Raw genomic sequence first — 22,835 nt, 5'->3', positions numbered from 1 at the left:
CTTTGTTCTTCCTGTTTTCGTATCCTGGTTTGTGATTGATTGATTGATTGATTGACAACTCAGGTTCCCTGTGCTCTGGTTGATTGACAGCTCAGGCTCCTTGTGCCCTGGTTGATTGACAGCTCAGGTTCCTTATGTTCTGGATTGTTCCTTTCCCCTTCCTCTCCCTCTGACCAGTGCTTATTTCTATCTAAACTACCTAACACCCAGAACTGTGAAAAAATAAATGGGTGTTGTTTTAAGCTTCTAAGTTTGTAGTAAATTTGTTACAGTGGCAGTTGGAAACAAATATGTAGATGGAAAATTATTTTATGAACTTCTCTTTCAGATGTACCTGTTTACTCAGCATTTTATCTTATTTGAACAAGGATATAACCAGGGTTTTCTAAACTACAAACCATTGATTTACATCTTTACTTAAATGTGTTTACTTATTCTTTCTCTGTAAGGTAGAACAATTTAGCAAAAGATTTATAAGAATGCCTTGTCTCCTTTGAGGTTCAGCTTAAATAACTTTGATATTACAAAAGTTGGAGAAAACAATCTGTCTGAATCAGAGACTTTGGACTATGAATTCATAGAAACTAATGAAGAAAAACAAAACTTGGCCTCATAGGGAGAGAATGTCTTATGCAAATCTTTGTTGTTAGCCAAGTTCATACAGGCAGAATACAAAACTCTGTTTCACTGTTTGTTGGGGATTTGGAAATAGCTTGAGATAATCTCATTTAAAAGGGTTGGTAAATTCCTTTAGCTTTGTAGAATTTATTCCACGTGTCAGAGATATACTCATTGTACTGCAAAATAAACTAGCACTGTGTGTGACCTTCCTGGAGAAGGTAAATATTGCCGTTACATTTAATCCTCTCATATTCATTTTATTGGTACGTGTTAATGAGCTGCAAAAATGTAGTGGTAATACTGCAAAGTCTACTGATAAATTTTGAGAATTATCAGAGATTAGTTCAAATGTAGTTCTAGTTTTATACACTACGGAGTATTAAAATATTAATTTCCATTCTTGCTATTGAATTTATATTTATTGTAAATGCAAACATAGAAGAGGAACCGTTAATATTTTCTTTTCCCTTAAAAATATTCCAAGTAGACAAAAGGATTCGTAAGATCTTGGTTTGCTGGTGCAATAGCAACGTAATCTTACATTGAGAACATCATCTGTTAGGCTGCAAGTAGCTGTGGTCATGTGCTTAGAAGACTTTCAGTTGCTGCAGTACATGATGATTTGATGGAATAAGATTTATCCAGTTGTTTACACAGCTCTTACAAGGAAATATTTTAGTCTGTTCCTGTGGGTTGAAATGTTGTGTACTTTAAGGATTGAGTTACTGTTATGACTTGGAATATTTAAGTAGCTTTGAACTTCAGGAGTAGGTTAAATGCCTGTTTTGAAAAGGAAATGTGGGTGGACAGAGACTAAAATCTGTGAATTATCTGATTGCCCTAGAGATTGCCCAAGTTATCTGATTGCAAAGTTAAGAGATTAAGTGGTTCTGTTTTAAAATATACTAGGTCAGAAGTGAATTTTGTTTTCTTTTTTAGTTTTTATCACATTTTTGAAAAGAATACTTCCCAGAAGAGTTTTAATAGGAAACTACAGTAAAATACAGAACATTCAAACACACTGGGGACAAATTCAGTACTGAAAATAATATGAATGGTAGCATATTACTTAGGGTTCTCCAGAGAGATAGAACCAAGTAAGTAATATAGATTTATTATAAAAAATTGGTTCACATGATTATAAAGGCTGAGAAGTCCCACATCTGCTGTCTGTAAGCTGGAGACCCAGGAAAGCCAGTGGTGTAATTCCGTTCTGAGTCCAAAGATCTGAGAACCAAGAGAATCAATGGTGTAAATTCTAGTCCCAGGCCAAAGGTAGAAGATCTGTGTCTCTCAGCTCAGCAGTCAGGCAGAGAGAGTGAACTCTCCCTTCCTCTACCTTTCTGTTGAGGCCTGGATAGATTGCGTGAGTCCCATCCACATGGGGAGGGCCAGCTGCTTTAATCATTCTTCTGATTCAAATGCTAATCTCATCAGGAAACCCTCACAGACACACCCAGATAACGAGGCACCTGTGGCCCAGTCATAGTTGGTGCGTAAAATTAACTGCAACAGGTAGGACAAGAAAGGTGGCAACACCAGGTCTAGGGCTGGAGAAAAGTGGTGAAAGTAACAAGCTAAAAACCAACCTCCAAAGAGTTTTAATGGATACAATTTAACTTTAGCAAGGTGTAGATTCAAGGTCAGAAGTTAGTAGGGAAGGACTACAGAACAATGTGTCCAAGGTTGTCTGGTGGTACTGGTACTGGGGGGTACTGGTTTCAATATACATTTTTAGGTCACACTGATTCCCAGGAGAGTGATAACCACTAATCTCAGATAGAGGCTCCCTGCCTTCTTCTCTGTGTTTAATTAGAACACTGATTATAGCTGGACACCCTCTCTGTTTCTGTCTGGAAGTGGGTCTCTTCACTTAGCTATGCAGAACAGTCAAAAATGTTTATTCTTACTGTGGTGTGCTGCCTACAATTCCCTGTAAATTCTCCGGTAAATTCTAGTCGTTTTTAGCTATCAGTTAAAGTGTAGTTCTAGTTTTATACACTATGAAAATATCGCATGTTCAAACTTGTTACTAAATTTATACATTTATTGTAACACAAACATAATAGGGAACCATTAATCTTGTCTTTTTCCCCCAAAATGTTACTAGGAAACTGGAGGAATTTTAAGATCATGGTTTGCTGATCCATTTTAAAAACCAGATGGCTTTTCAGATCCAAGAATATGGAGCAAATTAGTCCGATCCTTTCTCACCCATATACCCACCCCATTTTGTTCCACCAGATTAAATAGTTTACATGGGACATGGTTCTTCAAGGTCCTGTCCTGAAGGAAGACTGTATGGTGAAGAAGGGATGAATAGGGGACTTCTAGCCGACTTAAGTGTACTTAGTTCCTTTACCATCAGTGAGAAGCATGCAGGCTAGGCTAGTCCACTCAGACCTTCTGGGAGAGGCTTCCTTTAAGGACACTCCCCCTCTCTTTCCTTCCCCATTCCTTTCTTAGAACTACCCTGAGAGTTTCAGACTCTGATTCCTTCCTTCAGAAACCGTCAAATATGCCCTCAGAAGAATGTGTCACTCACTCTTGGCATCTTTCTTTCACGCTACAAACCTGAGCTCTCAGTCCTGGGCCAAACGTTCCATTTCTTCAGGTCTGTGAGGCAGGTTAGAGGGTGTTGAGAAGGTAAACTGAGGTGTATTATAATATCATGACCAGAGGAACCTAATTCCAGTGCAGTTTCCTTTCCAGGGAGAGTTGTATTGTGGCTGGTTTCCTTTATTAAATTCCGTATGGTGTAAGGATACCTTACAAAGAGAAGAATATTTTTTCTTTGAATGCAGCACAGTTGAAACCCATGATAGATTCTGTCTCCTCTCAGCATGTTTTTGGGCTCACCATTTAGTAAAATCAGACCTACCTATTCCTAGTATCCACTAGTAGTAGATAAACGTGTCCACGGTGGATCAAATAGTTTGCACTACCTGAGATCTGCATGTTCACGAAAGAATTCACACTCTCCAGTGCTCGTTCATTTTGCTACCAGGGAGAAACAGAACAGGTTTCATGGCCTAATTTGGATCGAATTCCTTTGACCTGGGTCTACTTTCGATGAAAGAGTAGTGGGTAAAATTTTGCGAGTTCACCCTGTTAAATGCATCCTGGAAATCACACATGCAACAGGGGCGTGCAGGTGAGAGTGGGGAGCTGGTGTGAGGTACCTCCCCCCCACCACTCTTGATTTCTGTAGAGTCAAGACTAGGTTTTTTGGAGACACTCTAAGATCTAGTATGATATGGAAAGGAGATTGTGGAGCAAACCGAGGGAACCTAATCCAGAGGAAATGAAAGGAAAAGTTGAAAGAAGGAAATGAAAGAATTGGAAGAGAGACTAATGTTTATTCTTGCAAAATTGAAGGAATTTGCAAAAACTGCTAAGAAAAATAGAGTGGAGCCTGTCCTTTCACCTGATTCTTCACTTTTAATCTTGCCTTGTTTTTGGTCAAGGCAATTAGAAATCAATCTTCAGCTAAGAATTTTGAAATAATTCTTAAAATGCACATGATGTTATTATCAACAGTTTATTGAATATCTTTATGGATCTCAGCTTCTCACATTATACTCTCCAGTGGCTAAGGTTAGACACAAGATGTAGCACGTGATCTGTTAAGTATGTGTAAACGTTGTAAAAAAAAAAAAGCACAAATTTCCCATAAAACATTTGGCTTTCTATATCCCCAAAATATAAAAATCATATTAAATTGGGGGGACTGAAGAAGAAATATGCTTATAAAATCTAAGACTCAGCAAAGCCCAGGAGGAAAAAACAAGTTCACATAGAAATTAATGGAAGAGAAGTTGATCAACATCTTCCAGGAAGAGCAGGTCTGCCAGGGAGTATGGAGGACGGGGAACTGAGCTGTGCACCTGGTGATATGGGGGACAGTGCCTCAGAGATCTCTTCAGAATAAATACACATTTTTCTTTTTCTGCATAAACTAGGAGTCCTTGACAGTAGCAGAACTCATTTGCAGTGAGGTGTTAGAAACCAGTTTTAAGTAATTTAGAACAGTGTGAACAAAAAATACTGCAAACCATATCAGTAAACAAAGAATCCTGAAACCATCAAGTCATCAGCGGCTGCCGCCACCCACAAGTGAAGACAAGCCTGCAGCCCAGCCTCTGCAGCCACTCACAATGGTGCACCCTGAAGGGACTCAGAATAAGAAAGGACAGGATAATGGCCCTAGATAGCTAGGTGCTTGTCAAAGGAATGAATTAAAAAAGCCTAAATATTTGCTTCCTCCCATACATAGAAAAGCGCTATAAATTCTTTAACTTGAGATGCCTGGTTTTCTTTAGTTAACAAGTAATCTTTTATTGTTCCAAATGCCTGGTCTTTGTTGTAAAACTCCTGTATATCCTAGCTCCTCCCCTACCTCATCGGAGCAGTCCCTCAGAGCGGTCTGAGAGGCTGTCATTCCAGCTCGAGTCCTCTTGCCAAATAAAACATAACTTTCAACTTTTAGGCTGTGCATTTATTTCAGTCAACAGCAGTAAAGTGGAAGAAGTTATGTGAACAGTGGATTCAGTGAACTTGGAGGTAATTGAAAAAGCAAATATACTAAAGGTCAAAGAAAAATGAAGCCACTTGTTTGAGGACTGCTGAGAATTGGATTTTTAGGGAAGAAAGGTAAGGGATGGCCAAAAGCAAAAAGAAAAAACACAAACAAAATCCCACAATGTTTTAAAAATTGTTCACAGCTTAATAGGAAGCAGGAATAAAGGAGAAAGAATATTGCTCAGAGTACGGGAGAGCTGAAGGGCACCACTGACAGACATTCTTCTTCTAAGAAGGAATTTACCCCAAATACATACCTTTTAAAAAGTAGGCAAAAGGTTAAGTAGCCTATTTGCATTTACACTATAAAACTCAATTTCCTAGTGTCATGCAGATTATTGGTGGTTAAATCTATAAGGCAAACGAGGGATTAGGAGATCAAATATTTCCTGAATCCCTGCTCTTTGTTAGAGAAAGAGATGCTGTTGTATGCCCTCAAAGAAGATACGGAAAACACACAGGGTACAAATCTTGCTGAGCTTTCTTTAGGATTATCTCATTTAATCCTCAGAATATGTATGAAAGAATATGATTGCCCTGTTTCATACAAGAAACTGATATTCAAAGAAGATATCAAACTTCCCCAAGTTCATATAATCAGTGAATGGTAACCTGGTTCCTCTTAAAACTCCACCCTACCTCAATGAGGCTGTGATTTACAGGACAGATAAGAAATAGAACCAATAAGTGCATAGAAATTCAGTTAAGAGATTTAAGGACTGAGGAAGGCTTCATTGAAGAGATAGAAATTTTTTATCGAAAGGATCCTGTTTACACAAGAGGAGGACTTTGAGTATAAAAAAAGGTTTATTATCTAGAAGTGGACAAAAATGTAGTTGATTAAAATATCTTGGATGTAGTTCTCTGCTAGATATTTTGAGAAGTAGAAATTGTGAAATATAGTCGGTGCTTAGATCATTTTAGCCCATCAAGAACCATTTAAAAATGTGGCTCCTATCTGTTCACTCAAGGCCAAAAGATGTTTTAGGATTAAAACGAATCTCAAATTCTAAAACACTTATTAATAATTTAGACTTTATTCTAAATTATCTTGGAAAAAGCTGGAACTCAAAATCCCTTTTTAATCTAGCTCCTCTGTACAACATTAAGTCAGTCTCTAATTTAGTAAATAAACACCTGTGAAAATTGCACTGCAACCTCTATTAATATGACTTAAACCATGTTGTGTGTTCTCCTGAGATATGCCAGATTAATGAATTTTCCAAGCCTTGCTGGAAAATGACCTGCTGAAAATGAAAGTAGAATTCATAACTGAAAGCAGCCAAAAAGCAGCTAATCTTAACCCCACTTTACAAATAAGGAAAATGAAAATAGGTTAAAAGTAGGTCATATTTATTTTAGATCACATAACAGCCTTATAATTTGAGCACTATATTAAAGATTTTGTTTGATTCATTTTCTTTCTCTGATATTTCAAAATGTTACATTCGTGTGTGTGTGTGTGTGTGTGTATCTCCTGTTTGTCCTCTGAATGGTATATTTGGATGACTAGGCCATTTCTGTCACTTTGAGTTTTGTGCCAACAAAAATGTCAAGTGCATTTGCCTTTTAATTAAATGCAATGCCTGTAATTTTATATTCCAATTTTTTCCCTGAAGAAGAGACTTTCCTGATTTTGTAGTTCATAGGAGGAAAAAAAAAATCACTGACATTATCGTGAAGCTTTTCTCCTAACAACTCCAGATATCCACATTTATCACTTTATAAACATGTCACTTTAAGGTTCAGATTTAGTTGTACTGTAGCCTACTTTGCTATAGACACTGTGTGTGCATGCGTGATCCAACATTGTTTGTTTTAACCTATTCCTCTCATTTCTCCATAATCTTCAACTCAATCTGTTTTACTCTCCATCGGCCACCACTACTTGGATGTCCCACATGTAATAATCAGTCTGTGGAAAATATAGTTCCTTATCATTTACACTTTCCTTTCCACTTCCTTTGGTAGGTGGGCTGGCTCATTTTCCCTAGGGTTATAGTGTTGTATCATTCGTCTTCTTATTTTTCTACTTCCCCAAGTTAATTTTAATTCCACTCTATTCTTATTCTCTTATCTCCTTTATTACTTGAGGTTTAGGGGGAAAAAAACCAAAAACTTTTTTGGTCAGCTAGAAAGCTCCATAATCTCTGAACTCCTAGACAAGGCATTCAAAGTATTTTGCTATTAATATAATACACTATTCCTTTTCTCAGTAAAAAGCTGTGCCATCCACCTCCAGGTTTTCTTAAGAGAAGTCTTCCCACACCTTCACATCTAAAGAGGTCACCATGGTCTTCCATCTCATTCCTTATTTTAATTCGTAGTATAGAACTTCTCACTATCAGATGATGCTTATTTACTTGTGTCTCATCTGCTTGTCAACTCAGGGATGTAAACAGCATGAGAGCAGAGATATTCTCTGTCTCGTTCAGTGATGAATCTTGAGAGCCTAGAAATGTGGCAGGCACATGCCACGGACAATTTATTAATGAAAGGAAGGAAGCCCATGCCTTCTTCATGGATGTAAGGTTCCATTCATCTATCTACTCATGGCTGCTTTTTTCTAGAAAGGATTTGATCTGACTGCTAGTTTATTTGTACTTCTTGCTCTCTAACTTTATTCCTTTCTTTTTTGTTTAGGTAGTGATTGAAGTTGATACTTCTCTGATCTCTCTGAGTTCACAGTGGTAAAAAAAAAAAACTATTCCTAATATAAGTGGCTAATCACATGTCTCCCAAGTAAAGGTGCTAGACAGGAGTCAGGAAGCATGAACTATGATTCTAATTGTGTCAGTAGCTAGTATTGGAACCATGAAAAAGCCATTTACCTGCTCTGAGTTTTTTTCCTTATCTAAAAATGAGTTGGGCTTTGATGTTGAATGATTCTAAGAAATGTTTTAGGATGGCAGCAAACCAGATACGGTTTTATGCCACTGTTCAGGAACCTGGTGGTTCCTCTTTTCGGGACTTCGCATATTCTGCTACTAAGTACAATTATTTAAGTACTTATCTTTCTGCTTCTAAATTATATAGTCTCTGAAAGAAGAGCATTTGTTCATCTTCCTGGTTTTTAGCCTAATCCAGTCTTTTGCACCCCTGAGGTATCACAAATATGGGATAAGTGGTGAAGAGTAACATTAATATCTCTGTGTTTTTAGATACTAGGCCTCTCTCCATTTGATGCTTTTATTTGAACCTATATTGGCTCTGGTTCAGGAATCTAGATTTGAGAAAGTTTCATCTGAGTTTAATTATATATACCCTAACAATTACTGAAGGCTTCTGCACCAGGTGTTGTCCTAAGGACTTTATGTGTTTTAACAATCATCTTTTCATCAACTTAGAACACAAGTATCTCTATCATTTTTATTTTACTGATAAGAAAACTGAGGAATGCAGTGATTAAATAACTTACTGTAGGTTACCCAGCTGATGAGTGGCAGAGCTGGGACTCAAACCCAGATCAGTGGTTTTGCTATAACAAAAATGTAGAGCTGGTCCTCTTGAGGGATGCGGGGGTGGTCTGAGTCCTGTGTCACCTCCTGGTTACTGGCAGAGGCTGATGCAAGTTCTCCTTTTTTAGATGAAAGCGTAATCAATTTAGGTCTGCAGGATTCTCACAGACTAACATAAAACAATTAACTCACAATCAAAGGTCACCAAGCATTCACGAAAGTAAACTCACTGTGAGAGGTAGCAGAAAAAACAGATCTTAATTCCTAGAGGACTGCAGGGATTGGGGTTGTCAGGTACAGAATACCAAAGAGCTAAGAGCTGTGCACAAAATATTTAAAGAAACAAAAATAAAAAAAAAATAGCAAGATGCTATCAGGAGTACCTAAATAAACAATCATTTGCAAAGAGCCAAATGGGACTTTTAGGGAGAGATGCACAATTGTTCAAATTTAAAAATAACTCTTTTCCTGGACTACTTTGACAGTAGCTTTGACGAAGTGAAGAGATCATTTATTAGCTGGACTTTAATCTGAAGAAGTTACCCATAGCAAAATATAAAGACCAGCCAAGATGCTCACAGAGAAAAGGACTAGGCATGGAAACATGCCCATTGTATATTACAACATACTATAGAGCTATAGGAATTTAAAACTATCTTATATCAGCACAGTGTTTGCCTCTTGGAAAATTCGGAATCTGAATTCTTGCATTTATGTAATTTGGTTATAGGGCATATGGTTTTGTAGACCATTGGATCAATTGAAAAACTGTCCACAGATAACTAGGTATTTATGTGAAGGGGCGCAGTACAGTAGGGAGCTCCTACAAATGTAGGAGAGGATGTGTAGGAAGGAACCTGCCACCAAAAAATTTTGAAGGTAATTTCAACAAATTGAGACATCTGCTTCCCTAAAGCCCCTTCCACCTTTGGCACTTTCCTCTGGTATCAGGGGCACTCTGACCAATGAAAGTCATATTCACCGTGTTTAAATTCTCTGGGGCCTTAGGGTCTATATCTATATATGCCTATAGGCTTTAAAAACCCATTCTAACAATTCTGAAGGATTTTCATTTGGCTTCTTTTTTTGAACCTCCTGTTCTTTATCAAGGCTTCTTTGTGTTGGTGCCCCTCTTCACAATCCCACAAGAATTTCATCTTGATAGTGTTCAGGGTTTGGCCTCTCCCCAGCATTGCATCCCAATTAAGACCCACTGTTGGTCCAGCTACGCTTGCAGCAGCCTGTGCCAGGGCTTCCAGGGTTTCTGTATGAAGCCCATCTGCCTCCTCCCTGTGTCCTGCACCATCCTACGTTCTTATGAAGTGACGAGGGTATTTAATAAGTTTTGAATATCTACCCAGGTCAGGTTATGGGTTGCAAAAAATCAATAAAAAGTTTTTCCATTCTCTTTGGGTCATCTCTATAAGTTGGCATATTGTTCTTACAATTAAGTAAATCTGAAGTTGAAAAGAGGGAGTGGACCCAGATCATCAGCTGCCCAGTTTCATCATTCACATGCCTGTTACTGGGAAAAGGAAAATGAGAATTACCTCGGTTCTTAGATACTCAAAAAAAAAGAATTTTTGATGAGAGACAAAAAGTGTGATATAAACAAGATTTTCATTAGTGAAGTTAAAAAAAAAATTAGTGAAAGCTAGTACACTCTCGAGAATTGGGAGCACGCCACTCCAAGAGAGGAAAAATGGCGCCATTCTGTTGTTTTTCCTGTTTTTATATCCTGGTTTCTTGATTGATTGATTGATTGATTGACCGCTCAGGTTCCCTGCGCTCTGGTTGATTGATAGCTCAGGTTCCTTGTGTTCTGGATTGTTCCTTTCCTCTCCCTCTCCCCCTGCCCAGTGCTCATTTCCATCTAAACTGCCTAAGATGCCCAATCGGCACTTGCCTTAAGGGATATTGCCCCACCTGAGCTTGGGTAGCTCCCTGGCCAAATCCAGTATCCTGGCAGGTATGAGGGGGAGACCATCCCTAGCTCCTATTACTTGACCCTCCGAGAATGGCAGCAGGCGGGATTGGGGGAAGGGTTTGGCGATGAGCCTGAGGCTGTGGCTCAGGTGCTGTCTGTAAAAAGAACACCGTATGGGGGTGGGGGAGGAGCAGGCAAGAGTGATCGATGGAATTAAAAGTAAGTCTCCCTCCTTTTCATTAGAATCAAGTGAAACAGGTTTCTTCCCTTCCTGTTGGGCCATAATTTTACATCTTATTTGCACAGGTTTATTCTGACACAATAGAAAACTGTACAAAGTGTATTTCATCCCATTTTTCTTCCTGTTTACAAAATAAATCTAATTGCAAAATTGTATTGTAATTTAAGGATCCATTTTCAGGCTGTTTTGCTCCTGAGTCTGAAGGACATTGCATCCATGCAGTATTACAAAAAAAGACCATCTTTTTCTTTCTTTTCCATGGATTCATAACTGAAAGTCACCCAGTTTTGGAGAATGAAGCCTAGAGGGCTGCAAGGAGGAACTTAATTAACATTCCCTATTTGGTTTGCTTCCAGGTAGCTGCAGCAGTAAAATCTCCCTACAGGTCCTCTCTCCCTGGTGTTCCTTGGGCACCAAGAAGCTCAATCCCCAGTAGCCAATTCTTAACAATTTAGACAATCAGACATAGACAGACCTGGACAAACAAGACCCCAAGACAAAGCCCCAGGCCTCTAACCCAGGAAGAGAGCGCCTCCGCAGTTGTGACCGTTCATATTTGCCTGCCCAGTCCCGCCAGGAGGGCCTCCGACCCACGACCTGGTCAGGATTGCATTTCTTTAATGAGGTTACTCCCCCAAAAGATTTCTTCCAAACCCAGTCCCCCAAAGCTGTTTTTTTTGTTTTTTGTTTGTTTGTTTGTTTTTGCTGCAAAATGAAATTAAGTGCCAAAGGTCGGTGACACCTCACTAGGGAAATCCAGGGGATGGTCCCTGGAGCAAACAGACCAGGCCGGTGCTTGGAATGTACAGGGTCTCTCAGGACTGGCAGGGGGCCCACGAGCCATGGGCACAAGACTTACCAACTGGCTGCCTCGACTTGTTGGACGCACAGCCAGTCAGACTGCTGAGACACCAAGGCTTGCAGCAAAGATATGACTTATTTGCAATGCAGCCAAGTGAAGAGATTTCAGGACAAATCTCAAATCTGCCGCCCCGAAGGCAAGGAGCTCGAGTACTTGTGGGGTAACCAGTAAAGAAGCAGGGAGGTCTGAGGTGTGCGGAGCAGTAATGTCATTCTGTGCAGGTGTAAGTAGGCTACAGTCCTGTGCACGTTCAAAAAAAAAAAAATTCACACATGCACATGCCCAGTTGAAGGGTCAGTGGTCCTATCCAGTCTTAACTGGCTTAGCTTGAATTAGATGCAGCTGACTCCAAGTTTCTTGAAAACAAGTCAGGCAAACATACTGTTGTTTGGGCTACAGGCCACTTGGAGAACATGTTAAGCCTTAAAACGACCTTGATTAGTGAAAGCAGGTGAAATGGATTAGACTTATGGTTTCAGGCATCTACATTTACTCACTAAATCTGGCAACCCTAATTTATGAAAAATGAAAACATCCACACAAAGGATTGTAGGTAAATGTTCATAGCAGCATTGTTCATCATAGCCAAAAATGGAAGCAATCAAAATGTCCACCAGCTGGTAAATTGATTTTTTTAAGTGTTATAGTTAGTCAGTGGCTTACTATTCAGTGATCAAAAGGGATAGGCCACTGGTACTTGATGCAGCATGGATGGACCTCAAACCCATCTTGCTAAGTGAAGTAAGCACGACCTAAAGACTGCAGACGACACCAGGGATCTTTTTGTAATGATGGAGTTGCTCTAAAACTGAATTTTGGTGATGAATGCACTAATCTATAAATTCAGTAGAAATTATTAATTATACACATATAATGGGTGAATTATAGTGTGTGTAAATTATACCTCAATAAATCTGTTTTTAAAAACTCTTCTGCCACGCTTCCCATCCGGCATGCTTTCTGCGCCGCCAGTCCTGCTGAATTACCCCCACCTTCCCCAGCCTGCCCTGCTTTCTTGCCACTTCACTCAGGCTCTGCTGGCTGCTGGGACCTCATTTTCCCTTCCCTCTGCCTTGCTAACAGAATGATCCCTAAGGCCCAGCTCAAAAGCCATTTCCTCCACATTCATTCACGCTGCCTGTTGGTAGATCACTAATCCCTGGCAGTATTTCCAAGTCACTAGGCTCAGCTTCTGATTGCACTTCGTTCCTGATTTAGCCCCTCGGGGATTTTGAGGACTCTTTCCCTCTTCACCTTCAAGGAAACAGATGCTTTTCACACCTTTCCCTTTCCAAGGACCTACCATCAGATCTCACAAAATAGGTACCAGGATTATCTGGATGCTGAGTCCGCTGGACCCTGGGCTTCTCAGGGAGCATGGCCTGAGCTGGGCGCGCTGCCCTGTCAGAAGCACAACACTGCTTCTTCAGGGAGTCTCCTTGTGTCCCCGCCACACTCTGTGTAGGGAGCCTTGTCATATCACATAAAATATTACTGTAAACCAATAAGAAAAAGACAAAAACCAAATGGAAAAATGGGTCAAAGTTGTACACCAAGCCCTTCAGAAAAGAAGTGGTATAAAAGAAGATAGGTATAAAAAAGAAAATAGGCATAAATAATTTAAATAAGCATCTCAAAAGATAATTTTACTAATCAAAAACATACTATATATCATTTTCTAGCAGGGGATTGGCAGAAATTACAAAGGTCAGATAATACGAAGTGTTAAGATGTAATTTAAATGGATTTTACATACAATGCTGGTGGGTATGTTGAATCAGTAACAATTTGGCATTGTCTGTAGAGTTGAATACTTGCAATCATATAATGGTTACAGTCAAAATCTCTGGATACAACCCCTGGGGCCACAGTTTGCCAAACCTTGGATTAGATCGAGGAGTATTTGAGTATTTGGGGAATGGCTAATGCTTTTAAATGATTCGAGCGTATGATGCCCTAAAGTAATTGTCAGCAGGTGAGATTGAAAAGGTTGATTAGAGCCTAGTTTTGAAAGGCCTTATATGTCATACCAAGAACTTTTGCTTTTCCTTTTGAGTAGAAGGCAGTTAAAGGAGTCATTTAACCATATTTACATTTTAGAGAACTCATTTATGTGGCAATATACAGGGTAAATCTGAGGAGGCCTACGTGGGAAGCAGAAAGCCTTAGTGAAAAAACAAGATAACTGGGTCTTGATCTGAGGCAGTAAGAAGATGGGAGAGAGATTTAAGGACAGATTTCAGGGATAACTTGGCCGACAGACTCAATTGTATTTAAGAACTAAGAGAACACGCTAAGGCTCTATTTACCCAATTGATAAATTGAAATAGGAAGTTTAGTGAAAAATTTGTATATGTAATTAAATATTTACCCTTCATTAAATTACTATGAAGGAAAAAATAGTATTTTACATGGTTTTTGACTTTTAAGTACATTCCTGAAATGTGATACTTATTTCTTTTGCTTTTTAAAAAAGTATTTCTATTACTTCTTCAGGATTTTATATAACATTTTGAACTGTGGTTTAAAAGGAATTTAGAGAATCTAAGACTACAAGAAGATGCCTGAAGCAGTGTGAAATTAATTTTAAATATTTGTAATATTAATCTATACTGTTATTTCATAGTTGTTAAAAGCCTTCATAGGCTTCTGGACTGTTATTTTCCACATCAGAAATTTTCAGATAATATCCATATTTTTATTAAACAAGAACAGAAACTATATTCTAGTTACCATTTAAGGAAAATGTGTGACATATAGCTGTCTTCATTTTTCACTGGTATTAAACTCTGATAGACCCTTTTTTTAATTCAGTAATCTAAAACTAGACAAGTTTCATAAGATCATATGACATGATGAAGCAAATGACTTCAAAGGATCCTTGAGTTAAATAATTCATACTTCAAGATGCCCGTAAGGCTTAGACGTCCACCGCGGCAGACTGTTTAATTAATAACCTGTACTTTACAAAACTCATCATTATATATTTATACAATAGACTGCTAAGATTTTTTTTAACTATTTTTCAATAATGTCAGTTCCCCTAGTCACAATTTTTAATTTTCATATGATGGGCCCAAGGGGGCTAACATCTAGGACATCTCCACCCAAGGCAGCAGAAACTACTCCTGCTTTCCACTACAAATGATTCACAGTTTATAAAAAACATTTCCCGTCATTATGTCACTTGCTGTTTCTAGAAGCTATGTAACATAGGCACTGTTATTATTTTTATTTTTTGATGAAATATTAACTCTAAGAGATGCTAACTACTATTGCCACACAACAAATAAGAGAAGGAGCTAAGAATTAAAATAGAGTCTTGCTGATATCAAATCTCTTGTACTTTCCATAATGCTGGAATGTCCCTGCCCTTGGGTTTGGTGGTAGATGGTGGTAGAAAAGGTTAGCCTTGTGAAGGAATGGTAACAGAGGGACTTGAAGTTTCTAGAGGCAATTTAGAAATGTGTGTACCATTTTATACCAACACATCCCCAAAATACAATATATGTCTGGTCAAATATATCCTTGTGTTTTTTTAAGACAATTGATTTTCTTTATGCCACTATAATCTACCATAGGCAGATTTAGTTTTGTTCTTTCATTTATTCAACCAATACTTTGTACTGTGGCTCCTTTCCAGGTCCTACTAGAAATATAATGGTAATTAAAATAAACGTGGTACCTGCTTTCATGGACTATATCTTAACAGCAGTGGGAATCTGTTGGAGAGTTCTAATCAGTAGAGTAATGTGATACAGTTAAAGTCTTAGAATTACTATGTGCTGCAGCACGGGGGTTTGGTGTAGATGAGGCAGAGAGTGGGGTCAGGGAGCTAAGACGGGTGCCTGCTGTGTGATCTGGATGAGAGACAATGTTGACCTGAGTTAAGGTGGTAGCAGCAGGGATAGAAAATGTAGAGACAGGAGATATTTAGGAAGAACTAAGTACTTTGTAACTAATTGTATGAGAAAAAAAACAAAGTGATCATACCAGTTTGCCCAGGACAGTTCTTGCCTTTTGTCCTGTCATGATTTTTAAGAGTACCCCTCTTCGCTTTTAAAAGCATTCTAATTTGGATGATAAATTGTATGCTAATCCTAGAGGTAAGAAGAGAGATGAACACTGTGTAGAAAGTTGTGTCATTTTCTGAAAGGGGATACACTGAGGGAAGAATTGGTGTGAAGGTAAGAATATGAGTTCAGATTTGGATATAGTGTGTTGAAGGTGACTTTCCTATGTTGAAGTGCAGACTTGTAACAGGAATCAGATGACTACATGGGTCAGGAGTTCAAGTTGCAGCCCTTGGTTAGAGATATGTAAATGTAGTCTCTGTCACTCTCTCTCTATTTCTCTGTCCCTCTCCCTCCCTCTCTCTTTTCCACTCTCAAACTATTTTATTGTACTGTACTCACCTTCTTCTTATAAAATGCCTACCTGATGAGATGAAGCCAGGTGAATGGCATAGGCATTGTGTCTTGGCATTAGGCTACTGTTGATCTTCTAACCATGTGTCAGAAGTAGGGTCATCTGCTTCTGTTGATCCTGGATCATTAAGCCATGACAGTGTCGATGGTTGGCTGTCAGGAGAGAGATGATGGTTGGAGATCCTGGGTAGGATGGACTGGGATGGCAGGAGATTTCATTATGCTGCTCAGAACAGTAAGCAAGCTCAAACTTATGAATTGTTTATGTCTGAAATTTTCCATTTAACATTTTCAGACTATGGTTGACCACAGGTAACTGAAACCATGGAATGTGAAACTGGATAAGGGGGACTACTGTGTGTAGATTTGAGGGTGTTCAGCATGGATGGCAACTGAAGTGTTGGAAGTGGATGAAATCACCAAGCCAGAAAGTATGGAAAACAGTGTCAAGAGGCCCAGGTCCCTGGGAAACTCAAGGCAGCACCTATTTTTAGGGGAAACAAGGAGGGGCTCACAAAGATCTGGAAGGGAGAGGCCAGAGTCATGGGAAAACTGGGAGATGGCCAAGTAATGGAAGCCCCAGGGAAGAAGCGTTTCAAGAAGGAAAGAGTGGTCAGCAATGTCATATGCTGTCAAGAGGTCACATGAAACAAGAAAAGTGTACATTGAATTCAGTAACTAATAAGTCATTAGAGACAAGGGTGATGGTGGGTTGGTGGCTTTGCGGGGCATAAGCCTGATTACAGGATTTTAAGTAGTGATTGGGAAGCGAGCATGAATGATCTTCCAGAATTTTAACTGAAGAGGAAAGAAAGCATTAGTGAAATACCTGGAGCATTTGCAAAATCTGCAGGATGATGATGTCTCTAAAGCTGCTGTGAGATCACCTGATACCTTGCACTTAGAGGCTTCTATCTCTAATCTCCATCATGAAAAGGAAAACTTTTTGTATAATTGTAGCTAGTAAATAATTTGAATATTTAAGTAGATCTGTGTCTTTTTAAAGTATTTGTATATTTTTACCTAAACTTTTTAGGTAAATTATTTTTAAGTAGTAGGAGCAAGGACACAATTTATAAAGTTACTTTAGCTATTTTTGCCCAAAAATGCATCTCATAAATTTGTTCTATAAAAATAAAATACTACCTTAGTTTTTTTCCCACTGTCTAAAGAATTATGCTGCTCTTGGCTTCAGAACACTGGGGACTCTTTGCATATTATTTGGCAGGTAAAAAAAGGTAAAGATTTATGGCAAAGGAAAACATTTCTGAAAAAGGTCCTCCACATTGCCTTTGTGTATGTGCATAAATTATGAACAGGGCTCAGGGGTGCAGTCACTATAATAGCTTTTTGCTCTCTTTGAAGAAAATAAAAAATGCTTACTTAGGGGCTACTGCTTGTGTTTCCATTAATGAATCTTCTAAGCTTGAATGATTTTAAACAGGATATTTATGTTCCTTGGTTTAGCAGGGCAAAAATTTAGAGAAATATATGTGATTAAGGTATCTTAAGTAATAAATTTATACAGACATTTAATAAAATTTCAGTTAGTAATAATAATAACAAAATAATATAAATGACAGCTGAAGACTTTGAAAAGGATTCACAATCAAAGAGAAACAACCACCAAGTCACGTTTCTGGAGAACGTGTTTAGCCTTCTGTACTCAAGATGTGCAATGATTTGAAGCATTGACAAACAACTCTTTTGCACAAGAGTTGTAATCATGACAAATAAACACCCTTGCCCAACCCAAATGAATGAACTTGGTGTTTTTTTCTTTCTTAACCACTTTGTAAATATTAATTAAAGTCCAGGGTTTAACAAAGACATATAGACAATGACTTTAAAGTAGTAACACTGTTTTACCTAATAGACTATAAACGTCTCACGGCTTTGCACCCTGAATACACCTGCAAGGTTATCAGTATCTTTGGTCAGAAATTCACTTCTAGATTTGGCTTTTTATTCCTGGAAATATGTTTAGGTTAATTCATTAGCAAATCCATGTTTTTAATAGAACTTTTAATAAATAATTTGTCCTCTGTATTTGGAATTGTTTATCCATCACCTACATGTCTGTTTTGTTATAAAATTTATGACTCCCAGTTAGTATTAAGGCTGGCTGTTCATACTTCATGATGATAGTTTCCTTTGCACCTGTGTATACTCTGAGAGCTATCTGCCTCTGGTGCAGCCTAACAATTCTGAAGATTCTAATGAAATATAATATATGCTTCTTACAGCATATTATCTTTGGAAAATTATCCTGTAGAAGTATGTGTTTGATTGAATTTAAATGGTATATTAAAATATATTTACCTCATCTAACAAGAAATGATTTTCCAAAGAATTTCAGAAAGTTTAATTCTGTGAGATACATCAGAAAATCACAAAGGAATCATAACCATGGCCCTCTGAAAGCCAGGTGTAATGTAGAACCTTCTGAGAGTAAGCTTTCAATAGTGAATGATGATCTGTTGCATACCCTAAAGTTTTTCTAGAGATTTCTACATCAAAGATTTTCCCTTTTCCAAACAGTAACTGTACCAAACCAATGCAATTTGAGAATTACAAACAATCAATATATTCTTTTTAGCTTCATATCCAACTTTGAAATGTACTCCACCTGTTTTTATTATATATGATTATATGCATACATATGTATCCATACACAAACACACTGTTATATGTATGTATTTCTAAAGCTGCTCTCGGGAAAGAAGAGATCTCCAATGTATTTAATGCATGGTTGTTTCTTTTTAATTGAACCATTATACGTAGTTTGAAATGTGGTAAGCATTGAACTACTTCTATTCATAATTAGTGAGACTGGAAATTCCCTGAATCTTAGATATACAGAGTGTCAGGTCAGAAAGGAAAACCCACTTGCTTCCCAGAAGAAATGAACTGAAGGCTTGCTCTTCCTTCTTGAGAATGATAGTTACCGAATACTGGTCCATGGGGAAGTTCTGTCCTGTCCAATTGAAATAAGATAAATGAAGACAATTACAGTAAGTTATTTTACAGAGGTAACTATGACCTAATACTTTTCTTCAAACTATGTTTCCTACCAGTTTACCTTTAAATTACCATTTTGTGCAATGATATCAATATTAGCTATATCAGTACATTTTCATTTCCTACTTGGGAAAATTAAAAGTTAACTTTGTGTCCCCTCCCTTTGAGGGGAGACTGTGGCTGGTTGGGAAACTGGAGCAGATATTTAAATATTCAGAACTGAGGGTAAAAACAGAAGTTGGGGCTAAAGAAGCCAAGAGAGAGAACAGATTGAAATGTAGAAAAATAGGTAATTCTTTTTAGGGAATTAGCAAATTATCCACGAGGAATTTATTTTTTAAATATCTTCTTAAAGTTCTGTTTCCTAAGTTTATTATCTGGGTTTTATTTATTGAGAATGTGAAATCCCTCTCGATGTGAAATATACCTTGATACCTTTGTTCTTTGCTCACTCTTGCCTTCCTCAAAACCAAATGTTCGTCTCAAATGTTTTATATCACATCCTAAACTCACACCCCAGCACTTAGACTAAGCATTTAATCTAACCTCTTGTGTCCCAGACAAGTGTCACTGACACCACCTTAAAGGGCCAACCACAGCACCTTGTATTTGAGTGGAGAAGTGCTAGTTGAATAAAATGATAAAGGAATGAATCATTAAATCTGACCCCATCTCTTTCCACTGTACTATTTGCTAAAAATTGTGTGTTCTGACTTTAAAGGACATTTGGAGAAAAATAGTTCCATTTGACAGTTATTTCTAGGTTTTTCTTTTATTTTTTGTGTTAACAAAATCTTTCTTTAAAAAGTGTTTCCCTTATCTGGACCCTAAATCTCTCATGCTGCAGTTTAGCTTGCTACTTTATTTTTATTTTCCAGTTATTTTTATTCAAATAAAGTAAGTTGTGTTTTTGTAGTAATCTTTAGCTGGGAATAATTTTCCTCTCTGAGATAATTAGCTGCTTTCAGTAACGTATTTTTTTGATTCATTTAGCAGCAGCAACAGAAGAACCAGAAGTGATTCCAGACCCAGCCAAGCAGACAGACAGAGTGGTGAAAATAGCAGGAATTAGTGCTGGAATTTTGGTGTTCATCCTCCTCCTCCTAGTTGTCGTATTAATTGTAAAAAAGAGGTAAGACCTGATTCTGTTCCGTCCCACTCACTTATCATATATGTCACTGTCACTAGTTTTCCAACACTTTTTTGTTTCCCTGAGCTCTTTTAAATTAGAACAAACAACAAGGATTGAATCTGAACAGTGTTGCCAGCATCTGAGTCTATTTCTCATGCTTTGTAAATAAAATAAAAATTTATTTATTTGCAATTAGTTATTTGCAAGTTTATTTTGAATATAAACGTGTATGTTTTGTCATCTTAAACTTGATATTAATGAATGAATTTAAATTCCTCAAATGCAGAGTTATTTGAGATATTAATGTATCTTATATTTTGAAGTATTATCTATTAAGAATGGCAAAGTAAGTTTTTTTATGATACTTGGGTTATGGTCTATGAATTATTTTGTACTCTTACTCTATTTTTCTAATGTTGGCTACAAATAAGATATGAGAAAAATGTAACATTATTTTATGAAATTGTGTATTAAATATTCACTGATTTTAGCACTTTAATATGAACAGTCAGTGTTTTTAAATTGAGCGTTAGTCTTTTTTTATACTGTATCAACCAATATCGCCATCTTCTGGAATTATATGAAGATATTAAGACCTATGGGAATTTAAGTTGAATTCTATTTGGGAGATTAAGGTATACACTTACCAGAAAACCTTTCAAAGTGAATGGTTTTTATAATTTGAACTTTTTTCTATTCTATAAAATGTCATTATCTATAAAGCATTGCTTTCTAAACTAATACAACTCTCCAATCCTTCCAATCATATGTTTTAAATAATATTACAATTCGGAAGGACATTTTTAAAAATTCTTTGCAGAGTACAGTCCTAAAATCATTTGGTGAAGTGTTTGTAGTTCATGAATTATACTGAATATAATAAAAGATGTTGCTTACATTACATTAAATCATATACTATTATGCTGGTTATTTTGTACTCAAAATAAATCATTAACGATTTAGATAAGACTCATACTTCATGTTTAATGATTCCATGAGAGTTTATTTTAATGTATTGCCTCTTTACAATTATCCCCTGGAGATATATATGTTGGAGAAGACACATCTGCATTAGAAACATTAGGTATGCATTATAGTGTTTTGTGTTAAATTAGCTACATACGTGCTTTCCCCTATAGTGCTTTCTCTTTTTGCTGTTGTCTACCTCTGTGGTTGGAAAATACATCACATTTGAGATGGGAAGATTTAAGTATTTTAGTAATACAAAGTTGCTGATCAAGATCAATAAAATCATTGAATATGACTTTCAGATCTTACGTCTATATTTAGTTTAAATTTATATATTTGGAGAGTTAACCAAATGAAACAGTTTAGAGAGTTAATTCAAGTTTGCTTTACAATCAAAATTATTTCAGCCACTTCAGATGGGATACGAGAACATGAAAATGGCCTCTGATTTTGTCCTCGCTCAGTTAGAATTGGGTTAAACTTACTGTTTTTATCTGTTGCTTATTTGAAAACACTTATTTGTTACTGCCGCCTTCCTTATCTATAAGTGGCCGTCTGTTTTAAAAATTACCAAAAAATTGAAACATAAATTTTCTAAAGTACACCAAAACAATCTCTAAGCATGATTTTTTTATGTGGGTAAACTGCTCTGACAACTCTCTAAAATTGCATAATGTATCAAATTCTTTTTCTGGTTCATATTGTAAATGGTTGGATAAATGAGCCTCTCTATTAAATGCTTAATGTTTGAGTTTTCATAATTATGCTTCAATTGGTTGTCTTCTACTAGAAAGTATGCCAGGGATTTTGTTTCTCTTCCTCATCACTACCTCTATGACTAGAAAAGTTATAGTTTTATAAATAGATAAATTTACACATTTAGATACATTGCCTTTTGATATAGAATATTATAACTAAGAAACCCTTATTTATCTAAGAAACTTTGTAATGACTTCTACTTTTATGTAGTGTGTCACACATATATTGTGTATGACTTAATCACAAATATGTTTATTATAAATACACAAAAGCATGGATATTACAACAGTATTGGATAGTATCAAAGTTAAACAGTTTAGTATATAATATAGTTTCCTCTTAATACACAAACTTGTAATAAAAATAATGGAAAAGGAAAGTATTTTAGCCTCTTATGATCTTTATTTTTATGGGAAATTGTTAAGTTTCTCAAGACTTTATCCCTCACTGGGAATAATATATGTAGGTATATTTCTCATGTTAAGAAAAGTTCTCTGTACTTTTGGTTGTTGTATAAAGAGATGGTTTGGAATTTAATATTAGTAAAATTCTATAGCTGAGGGTATATATAAAGTAAGTTTTTAGGCTAAGAAAAGGGATATTGCATCTTTCAAAACGCAATGCCATTTTAATTTAATCACTGTTGAATTATTTCCAGATGTATGCCATTTTTTCATTGGTTCTGTATTATTTTAAATGCGCAGCATGAATACATTAATAATTCCAAACTCCAATTTGACATTCTTTTTCAGTACAGTAAATGTTTGTGTATGATATCATGGTCACATACATCTACTGTAGAAATATCTTTGTGCATATATAGTGTATGGCACATAT

The 22,835-nt window shown here is 36.9% G+C and overlaps 1 protein-coding gene across 3 annotated transcripts in view; it reads left to right on the top strand.

Annotated features, from left to right (window-relative positions):
• The window catches only part of PTPRK (protein tyrosine phosphatase receptor type K), a 511,934-nt gene that overhangs the window by 449,605 nt on the left and 39,494 nt on the right, over positions 1–22,835 (top strand). For 2 of the 3 annotated variants that reach the window (XM_006200038.4, XM_072965854.1), the window contains exon 14: positions 20,132–20,270. In XM_006200038.4, the coding sequence (XP_006200100.1) occupies positions 20,132–20,270 (139 nt within the window). The remainder of the gene's footprint in view (positions 1–20,131; positions 20,271–22,835) is intronic. The other variant, XM_006200039.4, reaches the window with a different exon arrangement.

Source organism: Vicugna pacos, chromosome 8 (assembly GCF_048564905.1).
Source record: "Vicugna pacos chromosome 8, VicPac4, whole genome shotgun sequence".
In the NCBI taxonomy this organism is placed as follows: domain Eukaryota; kingdom Metazoa; phylum Chordata; class Mammalia; order Artiodactyla; family Camelidae; genus Vicugna; species Vicugna pacos.
Note: the sequence above shows the minus strand (reverse complement) of the source record. Positions and strands in the feature narration are given on the sequence as shown.